The sequence below is a fragment of the Phascolarctos cinereus genome, unplaced genomic scaffold, assembly GCF_003287225.1.
Source record: "Phascolarctos cinereus isolate Bilbo 61053 unplaced genomic scaffold, phaCin_HiC Scaffold_726;HRSCAF=1367, whole genome shotgun sequence".
In the NCBI taxonomy this organism is placed as follows: Eukaryota; Metazoa; Chordata; class Mammalia; order Diprotodontia; family Phascolarctidae; genus Phascolarctos; species Phascolarctos cinereus.
This window is the reverse complement of record NW_027556098.1, coordinates 46377811-46391949: the sequence shown is the minus strand read 5'-3', so window position 1 is coordinate 46391949 and position 14139 is coordinate 46377811. Positions and strand designations below refer to the sequence as shown.

Sequence of the window (14139 nt, the reverse complement as noted above, 5' to 3'; positions counted from 1 at the left end):
TCATGTTCTCTGGCAAACAGTGCTTATAGCTAAAGGGATTTTGGGTCCTGACCTGTCACAGGCACAAAAGTGAACTAATCCCAACGCCCAGTAGGTGACTGCCCGATATTTTTTAACTAGTAGTAAATCATCTTGATGATTACTACTTTGCAGTGTAGTTTGAGATCTGTCCCTACAGATGAATTTTGTTATTATTTTTCTAGATCTATAAAATAATGTTTTAGTTATTTGATTGGTGTGATAATTTAGGTAGATTTGTCATTTTTCTTATATTGTCCTGACCTATCTGCAATTAATTAGGGTCCGTCTTTATTTCAGTAAAGAGTGTTTTGTAGCTGTATTCATATATTTCTTATGTGGGTCTTGGTATATATAAGCCCAAATATTTTATGGATTCTGTAATTATATCAAGTGGAATTTCTCCTGTCTCTTCCTGCTGGGTTTTGTTGGTAATGTAGAGGAATACTGATGATTTATATGGATTTATTTTCTATCCTTTAGCTTTACTGAGATTATTGTGGCAATTAAACTCTTTTTAGTTGACTCTAGGATTCATATCTTCTGCAGAGACAGTTTTGTACTGCCTATGTTTATTCCATTGATTTCTCTTTCTTGTGTTATTACTAAACTTAGCATTTCTAGCATCCCGTTAAATAGAGTGATGATAATGGGCATACTTGCTTTACCTTTTTTATTTAAAAAATAAATTTGATTTTATTTGAAAGGCCTATTACATGTAGAGCTGGCTTTTTATTGTAATGGATAGTAGTTACTACATTAAGGAAAAGTCCCTTTATTCCTGTGTAGATTTTGTAAAAAAAAAAAAATTTAATAAAACCTTTTCAGCATCTACTGATATAATCAGGTAGTTTTTATTATTCACGTTTTAATATGGTTTGTTATATTTGTAGTCCTATGAATTCCTAGTTTAAATCCATTGTGTTCGTATTATATGATCTTTTTTTAATAAGTTGTAGCCTATTTGCTTAGATTTTATTTAAATTTTTTGAGTCTGTATTCATTAAAGATACTGATCTGTGGTTTTCTTTCTCTACTTTATAGCAAAACCATAGAAAAAATTGGAAGATTTCTTTATTTTTGTATTTTTACAAACATTTAATGTAATACTGGAAGTAATTTCTCTTTAAATGTTTGATAGAATTCACTTGTCAATCCATTCTTTTCCACCCCCACCCCTACCTACCCCACTTTGGGAGTTCATTTATAGCTTGTACAAGCAGCTACTTTTAATTTGTCGTTGTTGAGTTGTTTCAGTCGTGTCCAACTTTGTGACCCAGTTTTCTTGGCAAAGATGCTGTAGTAGTGGTTTGCCATTTCCTTCTCTCTAGCTCATTTTACAGGCACCAAGGCAAACAGGGTTAAGTGATACGCCCAGGGTCACACAGCTAAGTGTCTGAGGCTGGGTTTGAACTCAGGAAGATGAGTCTTCCTGATTTGAGGCCCAGCACTCTACCCACTGTGTCACCTAGATGCCCCCTTGGTTGTCTGTAGGCATCCTATATTAGTAATCAGTATCTTTTGTTTGCATAATGAGCATATTCTTTTAATGTTCTTGTTTTTTGCTTCTCTTCTAGATTGCCCTTCTCTCTCTGAATTTATAATCCAAATCTAGTTCTCTCTTTTGTTTCTTTGGTGATTCCAGTTTTTCTACTCTGTTTTTTATTTTTCTTGTGTATTCCATAAATTCTGCTCTTATTTTTCTCATTTCTCTTTTGAGCCACTGAGGAATAGCATGTTGCAGTTCCACATTCTCCCCAAATTCCACAAGGTCTCTGTCTCATCAAGTGTTAGATCGCTTTCCTTCATTTTTCAGTATTTATTCATAGATGCCTGAACTCATTTACTAGACCATTTTTCCTTCTGTTGTCACTCTTTTTCTTATTGATTTATCTGTTTGTTTTCGATGTCTTTAAGTTTTCTGCTTCCCAAAATCTTTGATAACTTCAGTGTCCTCTGTGAATACCTTCCTCCCCCAAAGCTGTAGGTTTTTGCCTTAGAGAGACTGCAGCCTCCTAGCTGTCTTTCAGAGCCAGTGCAGATTTCTGCAGGCTGGAGTTGGGATCTCCACAGCACAGGAAAAGAAGGATGGAAGAACTGGGACCCAGGTGTGGGGATGGGTTTTGTTGTGAACCTGTGTTGTGTTTTTGGGTCTGCTGGTGTAGTGTAGCCTTGTTGTCAGTACCTTGCGAGCTGGAATAGGAGTGTATGGTGAGTTCAGGGTTGGTAAGCATTAATGCATTTCTAAAAAATGTTCTTTTGGTTTCTGGGTGTCCTTGACCATGGAGACAACTGAAGTCACTTTATTTTGGGTGCATAATTTCTGTTTTCCAGAGGATTGAGAAGTAGTGGGAAACAGAGAATACATCTACTCCATCTTGTTTACTTTTGATTTTTTGAGGATTTTCTAGCCTGCAATTTTGCTCATGGTATTATCTCAGTATCTTTGTTGATTCTTTATGATTTTCCAAATATACTATTCTGTCATCAAATAGGAATAGTTTTATCTCTTCTTTACCTTTCATTATGCTTTTAATTTCTTTTCTCATCTTATTATTCATTGCTATCATTTCTAAAAGTATATCAAATAATAGTGGGAATCTTATCTTCACTCCTATCTTTACTGGAAAAGTATCCCCATTGTCTGTGGTGCTTACTTTTGGTTTTAAACAAATGCTTTTTTTTTTAAGGCAGTTGGGGATAAGTGACTTACCCAGGGTCACACAGCTAGTACGCGTTTGGTCCGATGATGGATTTGAACTCAGGTCCTCTTGACTTCAGGGCCAGTGCTCTATCCACTGCGCCACCTAGCTGCCCTGACAGATGCTTTTTGTAAGATAAAAATGTGCCATACTTTTTTGAAGGCTTTTTCTGCATTTATTGAGATGATTGTGTGATTTTGGAAGTTTGGGTTTTAATTAATTATTTTAATCAGTTATATTGATTTTTTTTTTCTCTTAATGTTGAACCATCCAGGCACCCTTGGCATAAATCATACTTGGTCATAATGAATGATTTCTTGAACAAATTGCTGTAGCCTCTTTGAAGGGCTTTTTTTTTGAGTCAGTATTTATTAATGATATTAATCTATCATTTTCCTTCTTTGTTCTGTCTTTCCCTTGTTTAGGTATTAGGACTATATTTGTCTCATAAAAAGCTTCTGGTAGGGCATTTTCTTTCTCAACATTTAAGAATAATTTGTGAAGTACGGATAGTAATTTTTCTTTAAAAGTTTGATAGAATTCTCCTATGAATCCATCAGGATTAGGATTTTTTTCTTCGGTGGTTTCATTACAGCTAATTCGTTTTCTTTTTCTGGGATTAGGTTATGTAAAGTTTTTAACTGTTCTATATGCTGAGTATTTTATATTTTTGAAAGTATTCCTTTATTTTGTTGTGTTCTTAGATTTTTTGGCCTATAACTGTGCACAGTTCATTCTGATTATTCTTTTTATTTTTGTCCTTTTTTATTGATTTCACCCTGCTCATTTGCTATTGTATTTATTTGTTTTTTTCTTGCCATCTTCTTTTTAATGAAATTAGCTAAGAGTTTATCAGTTGTATTAATCTTTTCTAAAAACAGGGTTTTCATTTTACTTACCGTCTTTTTGGTTTAAATTTTTCTTTCCAATTTATCTATTTCTCCTCTGATGAGTAACGTCTCTTTTTTTGTTCTTATTTTAGCCTTGTTTATTTATTGGCTTTATAATTTTTAAGATACACATTCATTAATGTTCATTAATTCATACGAGTTCATTAATCCTCTCTTTTTGTATTTTGTTCATGTATATTTGTTAAGGATATGATTTTCACCCTCAGGACTGCTTTACCTACAACCTAGAAATTTTGGTATATTGTTTCATCATTTCCTTTCACATAATTATAAATTATTTCTATGATTTGTTCTTTTACTCATTAGTTAGGGTTTCATTGTTAAATCTCCATTTGGGTCTATAGCTTTTGTTTGTGGTTGCTGGACCAATAACTATTTTTATTGTTTCATGGTCAGTAAAGGATGTTTTGATTATGTTTTCTACCATTTTGCATTTTTACGTTTGTTTGCCATATCTGTGTATTCTAATACGTGCCAGTGTCACTTAAGAACAAACCCAGAAAAAAAGTTTTAGAAGGAAATTTATTAAATTTATTAAATTTTGGCAGAGAAGAGAGCCAAAGTAGGTGACCCCCCCCAAAATCTCTGAGTTACACATTGTATAGTGTTTAAACAAAGGAACAACTGCTGATTGGCCAGAATAGAGGTAGTTTCCAGATAAGATGTGTAGGTTGATTGAGATGTATAGCAGGAAGAAACTCCTTGACCTTCCTTGCATTTGCCTTTGGTTCTCCTGGAAGTACTCTTTTGGGGGGTGAAGGGGAGCATAATCTGCATGTCCTAAGTTAAAGCATTAAGCAAATCTGGTCTCTAATCAACAAGGACTAGGTTGAAACAGTGCAATTTAGTTTTCCCACAGTTTCTCTCCTTTCAGTTTTTTTAAGGCTAATATTCCTGTACTAGAAGGAAGCACAATTACAGAAGTAGAAAGCTAGGTTAAGGTTTCAAAGGAAATTCATTAAATAATCCGAGTCAGTGGAAGCATTCGCTTCACTGCTCATCTAATCTATATCTTGATAGAATGTGTTTAAGAAGGTGAAGGGTCCAGATTGGTGGTTCACTCTCCCCAGTGTCTCATACAGAAGCAGAGAGCTAGGTTAAGGTTTTACAGGAAGTTCATTAAAATAACGCAAATCATTATGGAGGTATCTCCTTGGAGTCATATTGATTGCAACTCATAGTGGGATCAGATTGAGTAAATATCAGGATTGTAAATCAAGGGACTTAGACTTGTAACAGGAAACAGACACACTATACAATACTGGGATATTCCCAGACATTGAAAGAACATATATGCTCGTGAGTATCACAAAATAGTTTTTAAAAAGACAGATTTATAATCCCCATGTTACTTTGGATGTCATAAAAGTTGAACAAACTTAGTTAAATGGAGTCATCCTCTTATACATCAAACAAATCTAGTTAAGCAGGCTCTGTAAGTAAATCAAATCAAATTACAGACTAAAACTCCATTAATCAGAAACATTTTTATCTTGGATCTTAGCTTTCTCATATCACCATCTGATCCTTGGAAACATTTACTCTTGGAAATTTTGAAATAGGCCTTATTCCCAGGGCATCTCTGGAGTGAACTCCTAGTAATACAATTTAGTAAGGCCTAATAAAACCTCTTACATTGAGTCTTCCAGTAACTCTTTCATGTGGTGAAAACTAGTTCAAACCTTATGGAGCTAATTTGTCCTCTTATTGTTTGTAATAGAAACATTTAAAAGACACACACACACACACACACACACACACACGTGTTTCACGTATGTTTGTCCTTCCTAGTTCTTCAAGAAAACAGCTAATCTTACTTTCTCAAAGTGAAGTTTATCCCATTAAAATTTATAACTTTTACATTTTGTCACATCACATCTTTGTCCTAATTTCCTATCCCCACCTCAGGGTTTTATATATGTGTGTGTGTGTATATGTAATGTATATATGTATATATGTGTGTGTGTGTGTGTGTGTGTATATTCAGAAAGGAAAAGATACTTTAAGAATTAAATCTTATACATGAATATATAACTGTTAGTGATTACAAATTCAGAATAGAAAATTAAAACAGTACTATCTTTTATACATGTATCCCATTATAGTAACTCAAATGTTGAGTATTATAACAAGATTATATATGCATATATAATGTATGTGTATATATGCAGTATGTGAATATGTGTGTATATCTAAACTTTTACAATTCACCTGGAGTTGTTACAGAAAATTTCTATGAAAGAAAGGAGTAAAGTGTTTATAACAATGTGAAAACTGTCCCTTCAAAGGCACAGACTGAACTGTTAGAAGCATAGCAAGATAAAGTTTCCTTAGCTTTGTTTGGTTACCAGTAAGTCATAGTTGACCATTATTTTGGAACAGCCAATGAGGCAACAAAGTTCGACATTATTTGCAGAGTGACGTAGCCAGCCTCAGAATTAACCAGGTGGGAAAATTTCCTCTCAGAAAGGAAATAGCATGGTGGAGAAGCTGAGTCAAGAGAATCCTACCAACGTATATGTAGAGTTCTCTCAATCATTTCATGCACAAACATGTACCTAGAGCAGTTCTCAGATCATACTCTCTTTAAGAAGCACATGGCAGTTCCCTTAAATGGTGGGTTATTGACTTAATGACAATTCAAACATCATAGCTGAAATCAAAATTCAGAACAATATCAAATTATAGTCTGAAGATTTTTACCTCAAATAACAAGTTTCACCAATCACAGCTTAGGGCTGGATACAGCTATTGTTTTCCTCATTTTGTTGTAATGACAATTAACAATAAGCATAGATGTGGCTTTACCTTATTCATCTTTTCCAGTTTAAATCCATACAGAGCAGTATTTCCTTGCCCATGTTAGGTGGAATGGCAGTTTGTTTTATAGTTAGGTAGTGTTTTACATAATTACCTTTGAACTTGAATGTGTTTAATTCCATCCAGAAAAAAAAATCATAAAAAGAATGCAGAATTCCTAGATGAAGTAGAGTTCATTTTTTGTTCCTTTGTAGAATGGAAAGGCTACTTGGAAGACTTGACACAGAGAATTGTTATTCTAATCATAAAAATCTTAAGTGTTATTAATATATGTAGGAAAGGCATTTAAAAAAGGATTGAAAATTGCAAAAATGTGAGTAGGGCCATCAAAAATATATTTTTTTAAATAGGGTGGTAAAAATGGAACAAACTTATCAGATGATACTGTAGAATAATTATTGAGAAAATAGTTATCTGTTGGGTACTTATCCAGTCAGTTGCTAAAAATCAGAAGACAGAGCCAGATGGTCCCTCAAAATTTCTTCCAGCCTTTGTAGTTCTTAAGTTCGAAAGCCTACTACAGTGTAGAATTAAGTTTTTGTTTTGTTTTGTTTTTTTCAGTTGGTGAGTTTGTAAGTGATGCTCTTTTAGTGCCAGACAAATGCAAATTCTTGCACCAGGAAAGGATGGATATATGTGAAACTCATCTCCACTGGCATACTGTTGCAAAAGAGGTAAAAATGTGTGAATTTTTTTCTTTTTTTCAAGTTGTAAGATTTGTTTGGCATGTTAATATACATATGTAAGGGCATACATATATACATATATGTGTCTGTGTATATGTGGTATCTATCTAATGACATGCCAGAAAATATTCAGAGGTAATAACTGTATTTTTTAATTTCCATTGGTAGTAAATAATTTGTGGAAAATAGGACACAATTTATTTATTGCATTGTATATCTAAAGTGATATGTATTTAAAATAAAATCTATAATCTTAAATTTACTATTGCTTTCTAAGTTTAATGATTTAAAATGTTTCTCAGAGTTTTTACTTCACCTATTATCTTTTAGATAAAATAACTTTAATTTAATTACCACATTTTTGCTGAGATAGTAGTGTTGTCTTTTAAAAAATTGAGATCAGTCAGCTGCTGTTATCAGACCATTGAGGGAAGTCCAGCTTTGAACCCAGTTTTTTAGTTATGGGTTAAAATTTTAATATGCAATGCCATACTACTGGCCTGCCTCAACATACTTTTCTTCAGTGGATTGGGAACAGATCATCTTTTGTTGATTTCTTATCACTAACCCAGTGAAAAATTAAGTAATTTATGATAATATGTTATTCATCATCCTTTCTGCTGCCATTTCTTCCTTGCAGAACCTTCTTCCTTGATAAATAGTAGAACACCTTTAATTGTAGCCAGTTTATTTTAATCATTGAGTCACACTCCAGAAGTCCCTCTGTAAAAGAGAATTCCTAGCTTCTTTTAAGACGTATTTCATATACCACTTATTGTCTGAAGCATTTCATGGCCCTCCTAATTGTTTCCCTTCTCCTCACAGTATATATCTGTTTACAGATTGTATATACTTAGTTTAAATTAAAAACACTTTGAAGTCAAACTCTGTTTTTTCATTTCTTCATTGTATCCCCAGTGTTTTTTTCTTGAATTAGACTAATAAGTTATGTTTCTTTCTATAAAATTATGCTTTTCCATTTGCTTTGAAGCAAGATTATATCTGAATTAAATATTTTATTTTTCATCTCACAAACAAAATACCTATATTTTAACGGGATGGTGAAATTTTGTGCTGCTACTTAAGTGTGGTCATTTAATTTATAGTTAGTTGTGCCTACTGTATGTGCTTAATTTAAGTTATGCCTTTTCAATGTAATTTTTTGTAGTCTCTAAACAAAAGTTGAAGTTCATTACCAGGAACTTAGAAACAAACCCAGAATGTTTTGGTTTTGTTTTGGTTTGGTTTGGTTTTTGCCTCCTCTGCTGAATTATTGCTGCCTTGTAGGTGTCCCAGGAGATGCTTTCATAGTACAAACATGGCAGATATTCTGACATAAGAAGGTGATAGGCTTGAAACCATTTGAAGGTTGTAAGGTATAATCTCACAGACAGTTCACTGTTACTGTGACCTGTAATTTGTAACAACTAAAAATTTACATTCCTTACATTTCCATCACTTTAGCTGTAGAGCCAATCCTTTGAAGTGACTGAATTTGAAAGAGCAGAGAGTACAGGATTGGGGTGGTAGATGCAGATGGAGTCTGCATGATTCTCTAACCTTATTCACTGAGTGAACCCGAGACTGTCACATGTGTGCCTTTTACAACATGTGCGTGTGTACCACTCTTAGCACTTGGAGGGGTACTTTAACTCTGAGTCATTGGATAAAGCTTCTCCACCTCTTAGTACTGCTACTTCATTCTCGGTATTTTTGCTTTCCCTATTAATTAAAATACTTATGGAAGAAAAGATTCCAAAATTTTTTTTTTGCTGGGAAAAAACAATGATAGTAGACAAGTTATGGTTATTCATAAAAAAATCAAATAAGTACCATTTTAAAGTCCTTGTGAATAGGGGTTTCTTCCCTTCAATAACTAGTTGAAACTGTTTTCTACAGTAGCTCTATAAAGACATATGCAAATTGATATTTTTTTCAGTCATAGACTTATGGAATTCTGAAGATAGGTGGGGTCCTAGAGATCAAGTCTAGGAATTCTAAACCTAGTATCCTTGAGCTTTTTAAAAAATATATATATTATTTTGATAATGATTGCAGTGTAATTGGTTTCTTTGTAATCTAGTGTATTTTATTTTTTATATTTGAAAACATTAATCTGAGAAGAGGGCCGTAGTCTCCACTAGCCTAACAAAGCGGCCCATGACAGAAAAAAAGGTTAAGAGCCCCCTTGTCTTGTCCAGTCTCTTCATTTTATGGATGAGGGAACTGAGACCCAGAATGGTGATGCAACTAGTTTGTGTCAGAGCTGGGACTGTAATCCTCCCCGTAAAGAAATTGAAGGGAACTCATTCTTCATAGAAAGCCTGCAGTGAATTACTTTCCTGAAGTGCATGATTTTTGTATTTGGGGTATTTTTGCTGAAACATCTGTCTCTATTGGTCATACTTCATTGGTTTATTTATTTAACGTTTTTTTCTTTGTTCTTACTCTTTAATTTTTTTTTTAGACTTGTAGTGAAAAGAGCATGAATCTGCATAACTATGGTATGTTGCTGCCTTGTGGAATTGACAAGTTTCGTGGTGTAGAGTTTGTTTGTTGCCCGTTAGCTGATGAAAATGACAACGTTGATTCTGCTGATGCAGAGGATGATGATTCTGAAGTCTGGTGGGGCGGTGCAGATGCAGATTATGCAGATGGAAGGTAAGAGGGTGCAGTTTTAATCCCACCTGAATGCTTCACTTCGATTTACTGTAAATGCCTTCCAATCTCATACAAGTAGAATACAAAACAAGTCATTTTTGTCTCCTCTTAGTTCATTAAAAAAATTCCTAAAAGAAATAAATTTTCCCAGTGACATTTTTTAAAATGGAAAGTGTTTTTAAAATGTTTTTGTTGATGTCTTTTGTTACATTACCAGCTTCAGCCAATAACTTTCCCCTGCTCTCTTTTAGAGAGACATCCCATATAATCAATAGTATTTCTTTAAAAGAAAAAAAGAAAAAGGAAAGGAAAAAATTTGCTCACTCATCTGTATGTCAGAAAAACTGAAAATATGTGCTGGGTGCAATACTTGTGGACCTCTTACTTTTGCAAAGGGATGGGGGTGGGAATGTTTTCTCATATCCTTTCTTTCAAATTTTGCTTGTTCTTTATAATTTTGCAATAGTCAATTTCGATTTTTGTGTGTGTTTCTTTCCATTTACATTGTTAATAATTATTGTGTATATAATTTTTTTTGGTTGTACATACTTCACTCTATATCTGTTCATGTAGGTCTTTCTGGGCTTCTGTATTCATTACACTCATTGTTTCTTACAGTATAGTAATGTGAGTATATTTCCAATTATATTCATGTACCACAATTTGTTTAGCCATTCCCCAGTTAATAGGCATCTACTTTATTTCCAATTCTTTGCTATCCCAAAAAGTGCTGCTTTAAATATTTTTGTGTATATAGGAACTTTCTTCTTAGTAGCTTTCTTGGGGAATAAGCTGAGTAATGAAATCTCTGGGTCAAAGAATGTGGATATTTTAGTTACTTTCTTTGCATAATTCCAAAATACTTTGTAAAATGGCTTTTATCAGTTCACAGCTCTACTAACAATGCAGCAGTGCCTAACTTCCCACAACCCCTCTAACATTGATTATTGCCATCTTTTTGCCATTTTTGCAAATTTGCAGAGTATGAAGTAAAATATGAGGAATGTTTTAATTGCATTTCTCTTATTAGTGTTTCTGAGCATTTTTTCATGTGATTGTTAATAGTTTGCAGATCTTTTGATATATAGGTGTGTGTTTATATATGTGTATATGTATGATGTATGTTATGTATATAATTGTTTATATATCATAGATACCAAACTCTTATCAGAGAAATTTGACGCAATTTTTTTCCCCGTTTGACTACTTCTGAAGAACCTAGGTGCATTAATTTTTATTTGTGCAGAAGCTTTTCAGTTTAATGTAATCAAAGTTATTTATTTTATCTTGTGTACTTGCTTCTTTCTATGGTTTGGGTAAGAATACATCTCCTACTCATAATTTTGAGAGGTGTATACTATGCTTCTCTTATCTTTTTCAATAGTATGATCTTTAATATTGAGGTCATTTATCCGATTAGAATATATTGTGAAATACAGTGTAAAATGTTGGTCTAAGCTTCATTTTTTTCAGAATGCTTTTCAGTTTCCTCAGCAATTTTGGGGATGTGTGGAATTCTTTCCCAAGTAATTTGTTTTCTAGTTTAATTGAACACTGGGATATTGAGTTCCATTGTTTCTGATTTTCTCTTGTGTAGACTACTCCATTGATCTAATTCTCTATTTTTTAACCAGTACTTGATAGTTTTAAAAAGACTACTGATTTTTATTATATTTTGAGTTCTGAAAGTTCTATTTCCCTCATTTCCCTACCTATTCTCATTATTTTCTGTTATTTTGTGAATTACTGCGAAATATACTTTTGTGAATTTGATTAGTATGACATTAAAAATATATATTAGCATTGCTAATATTGTCGTTTTTATCATGTTGGTGTGATTCAACCATGGGCACTGAATATTTCTTCAGTAATTAAAGTTGTTCATTATTTCTTTAAGGAGCAATTTGCAATTGAAGGTATGCAAGTATTTTGTGTGCTTTGGTAAATGTATCTCCAGATTTTTTTTAGTATTTTGTAGTTATTTGGAATGAGATTTCCCTTTCAGTTATTGCCTTTTGGATTTTTGAAAATTATTATTTTAATGCTGTTAATTTTTTTTTATTTTGTAGCCTAAAACTTTGCTGAAGCTATTAATTGTATCAATTAGTATCTTTGCTGATTCTCTAGTATTTTCCAAGTAAACCATCATATCAGCAAATAGGAATACTTTTCTCTCTTCTTTATTTGTCTTTTTGTCTTTAATTTCTTTCTTTTGTCTTAGTGCTAGTATTTCCAGAACTATATCAAAAATAATGGAGAGAGTGGACATGTGTTTGCTTTACTCCCATATTTCTTAGGGATGCTATATGATGCTTGCTTTTTGTTTTAGATGGATACTTTTTATGCTATTAACAAAAGGCCCCCTCTAGATCTTTGTGTACATTTAGAAAGAAGTCTCTTAATGGTCTTTCTTGTTATTTTGTTGTTGGTACTATTCTGGGTTGTTGTATTTGTTTACCCTTCATCTATTTCTTTTATCTAGAGGATTTGAGAAGCAAATGATTTCTTTAGAGTTGTTTTTTTTCCACCTAGGAATTTTTGAATGCCTCTTTTCTTGAACATACATCCTTTTTTTTTCCCAATTAGGCTGAGATTTGCAGGGTAGGTTACCTTGTGCTACGTGTTGAGCGCCTTTACTCTTTGGAACATATTACGTTCCTTCCTGTGAATCCTGGTTAGTGCAGAATAGTCTTGTATTTGAATTTCCTTTCCTTTATATTTCAAAGTCTTTCTCCTGGTCACTTGCTGACGTTGTTGCTTTTCGGTGGAATTGTTAAATGCAACCACTGTATGTCTTAGAGTTTTTTACTAAAGGGGATATGAGGATTCTTTCAATTGACACTTTGTTTTCTGTTTTCAAAAATAGCATACATGTAATTGATATAAATAAGTAAGTTTTATTAAGCTCCTGCTATAGGTGCTTGGCATTGTGATAAACTTTGGGAATACAAATATAAATGCAAAATGATTCCTCCTTCAGGGAGTTTGCATTCTGCTACGTACATGTGATTTGTGATGTACTGTCAAACTCATTAGAAATTGTAGGATCTACTCATAAAAGGCAGTTTGGTGTAGGAAAGTGCTAGACCTGGAGTCAGCAAAGTCTAGTTTCTAATACTGCCTCTTACATCTACTGTTTGTTTAACCATAGGGAAGTTAACTTAAGCGACCTTGGATTCTTGTCTTGATTTTACTGATACGAAAATTATCCGAGGGGTCCACTGATTACTAACTGTGGCCATGAGCTGGATGGAAAAATGAAACTTTACAGAAAACAGGAGGGGAGGATACATACCTGGGAACAAGAACAGAGGGGGAAGATACAGGCATGTACCATCATGTCAGAGCAGAAGCTGTAGCCTCTTTCCTAGTCTTGGTTTGGGGAGGGTGTTGTGTCCTTCAAGCTTCCAGGAACAAAGTCTGGAACAATTCAAAATAGAGACAAGCAGTGTCCTTTTCTTATCATACTGTTGGCAGGAAGGCTGAGCAAGAGTTTCTTTCCCGTCTTTCTCCTATCACAGTGACAGCAAGAGGCTCGAGCTAGACATTGTCTTGCCACAGTGCTCTTTTTGGTTGAAGATCACCTGGGTAACTTTGACCTCATTCTCTTATATCCTGTTTCCTTCTCCTTTTTTCTTCCTCTTTTAATTGTTTTCTGACAGACATTTCCACAAGTAGATACAAGTATTGAGAAGCATTGAAAACTACACTAAAACAAAATTAATATGATAACAATTATTATTATTGTAAAACACAAGGTTTTTCAAAACTTCTTTTATCTAGCCTGACCCTGGCAACCAACTCCAGATATCCTAGTCAGATATGCCTTCATGTTTAATTTCTTCCAGACCTTTCTCTAACTCTCTAGTACAATCCAGATGCTGGGAAATAGTAAGGGTTTGGTCAAACACATATGTGCAATACTCAGTAAATGTTCATTTAAGTAGTAAATTTCTTATTTTGGCATCTTGGATTTAACTGTTTCCTTCATGAAGTCATCTGCTTCTGGAAAATATTTTCATTTGGAAATTCCAGATTTAAAGGTATCTGTCCTTGACCACTATCCACAAATTGTATTCATGTTTTCAACAGTGTATTTGGTGTCTTTGAAACACTCAACAATTTTTCCTGCCTATTCTAAAACTTATTTCCCACTGAAAGTTTAATCACAGGGTTAGTGGAAGTCCCAATTTATTGAGGTGAGTTTAGCATCAGAACTACAGTAATTACTGACATTGAGGTGAGCTAATTTAGGTATGAAACTTTAAGAGTTAACATAAGCTCATACGGTATTTTAGTTTCAAAAATTCCTCAAGGATATTATGTTTTGCTATAGTTGTT

At 33.5% G+C, this 14139-nt stretch overlaps 1 protein-coding gene across 2 annotated transcripts in view; it reads left to right on the top strand.

Annotated features, from left to right (window-relative positions):
- APP (amyloid beta precursor protein) overlaps window positions 1-14139 on the top strand; it is a 171291-nt gene that overhangs the window by 54832 nt on the left and 102320 nt on the right. For both annotated transcript variants that reach the window (XM_020995844.2, XM_020995845.2), the window contains exons 4-5: window positions 7013-7125; window positions 9605-9798. In XM_020995844.2, coding sequence (XP_020851503.1) covers window positions 7013-7125; window positions 9605-9798 — 307 coding nt within the window. The remainder of the gene's footprint in view (window positions 1-7012; window positions 7126-9604; window positions 9799-14139) is intronic.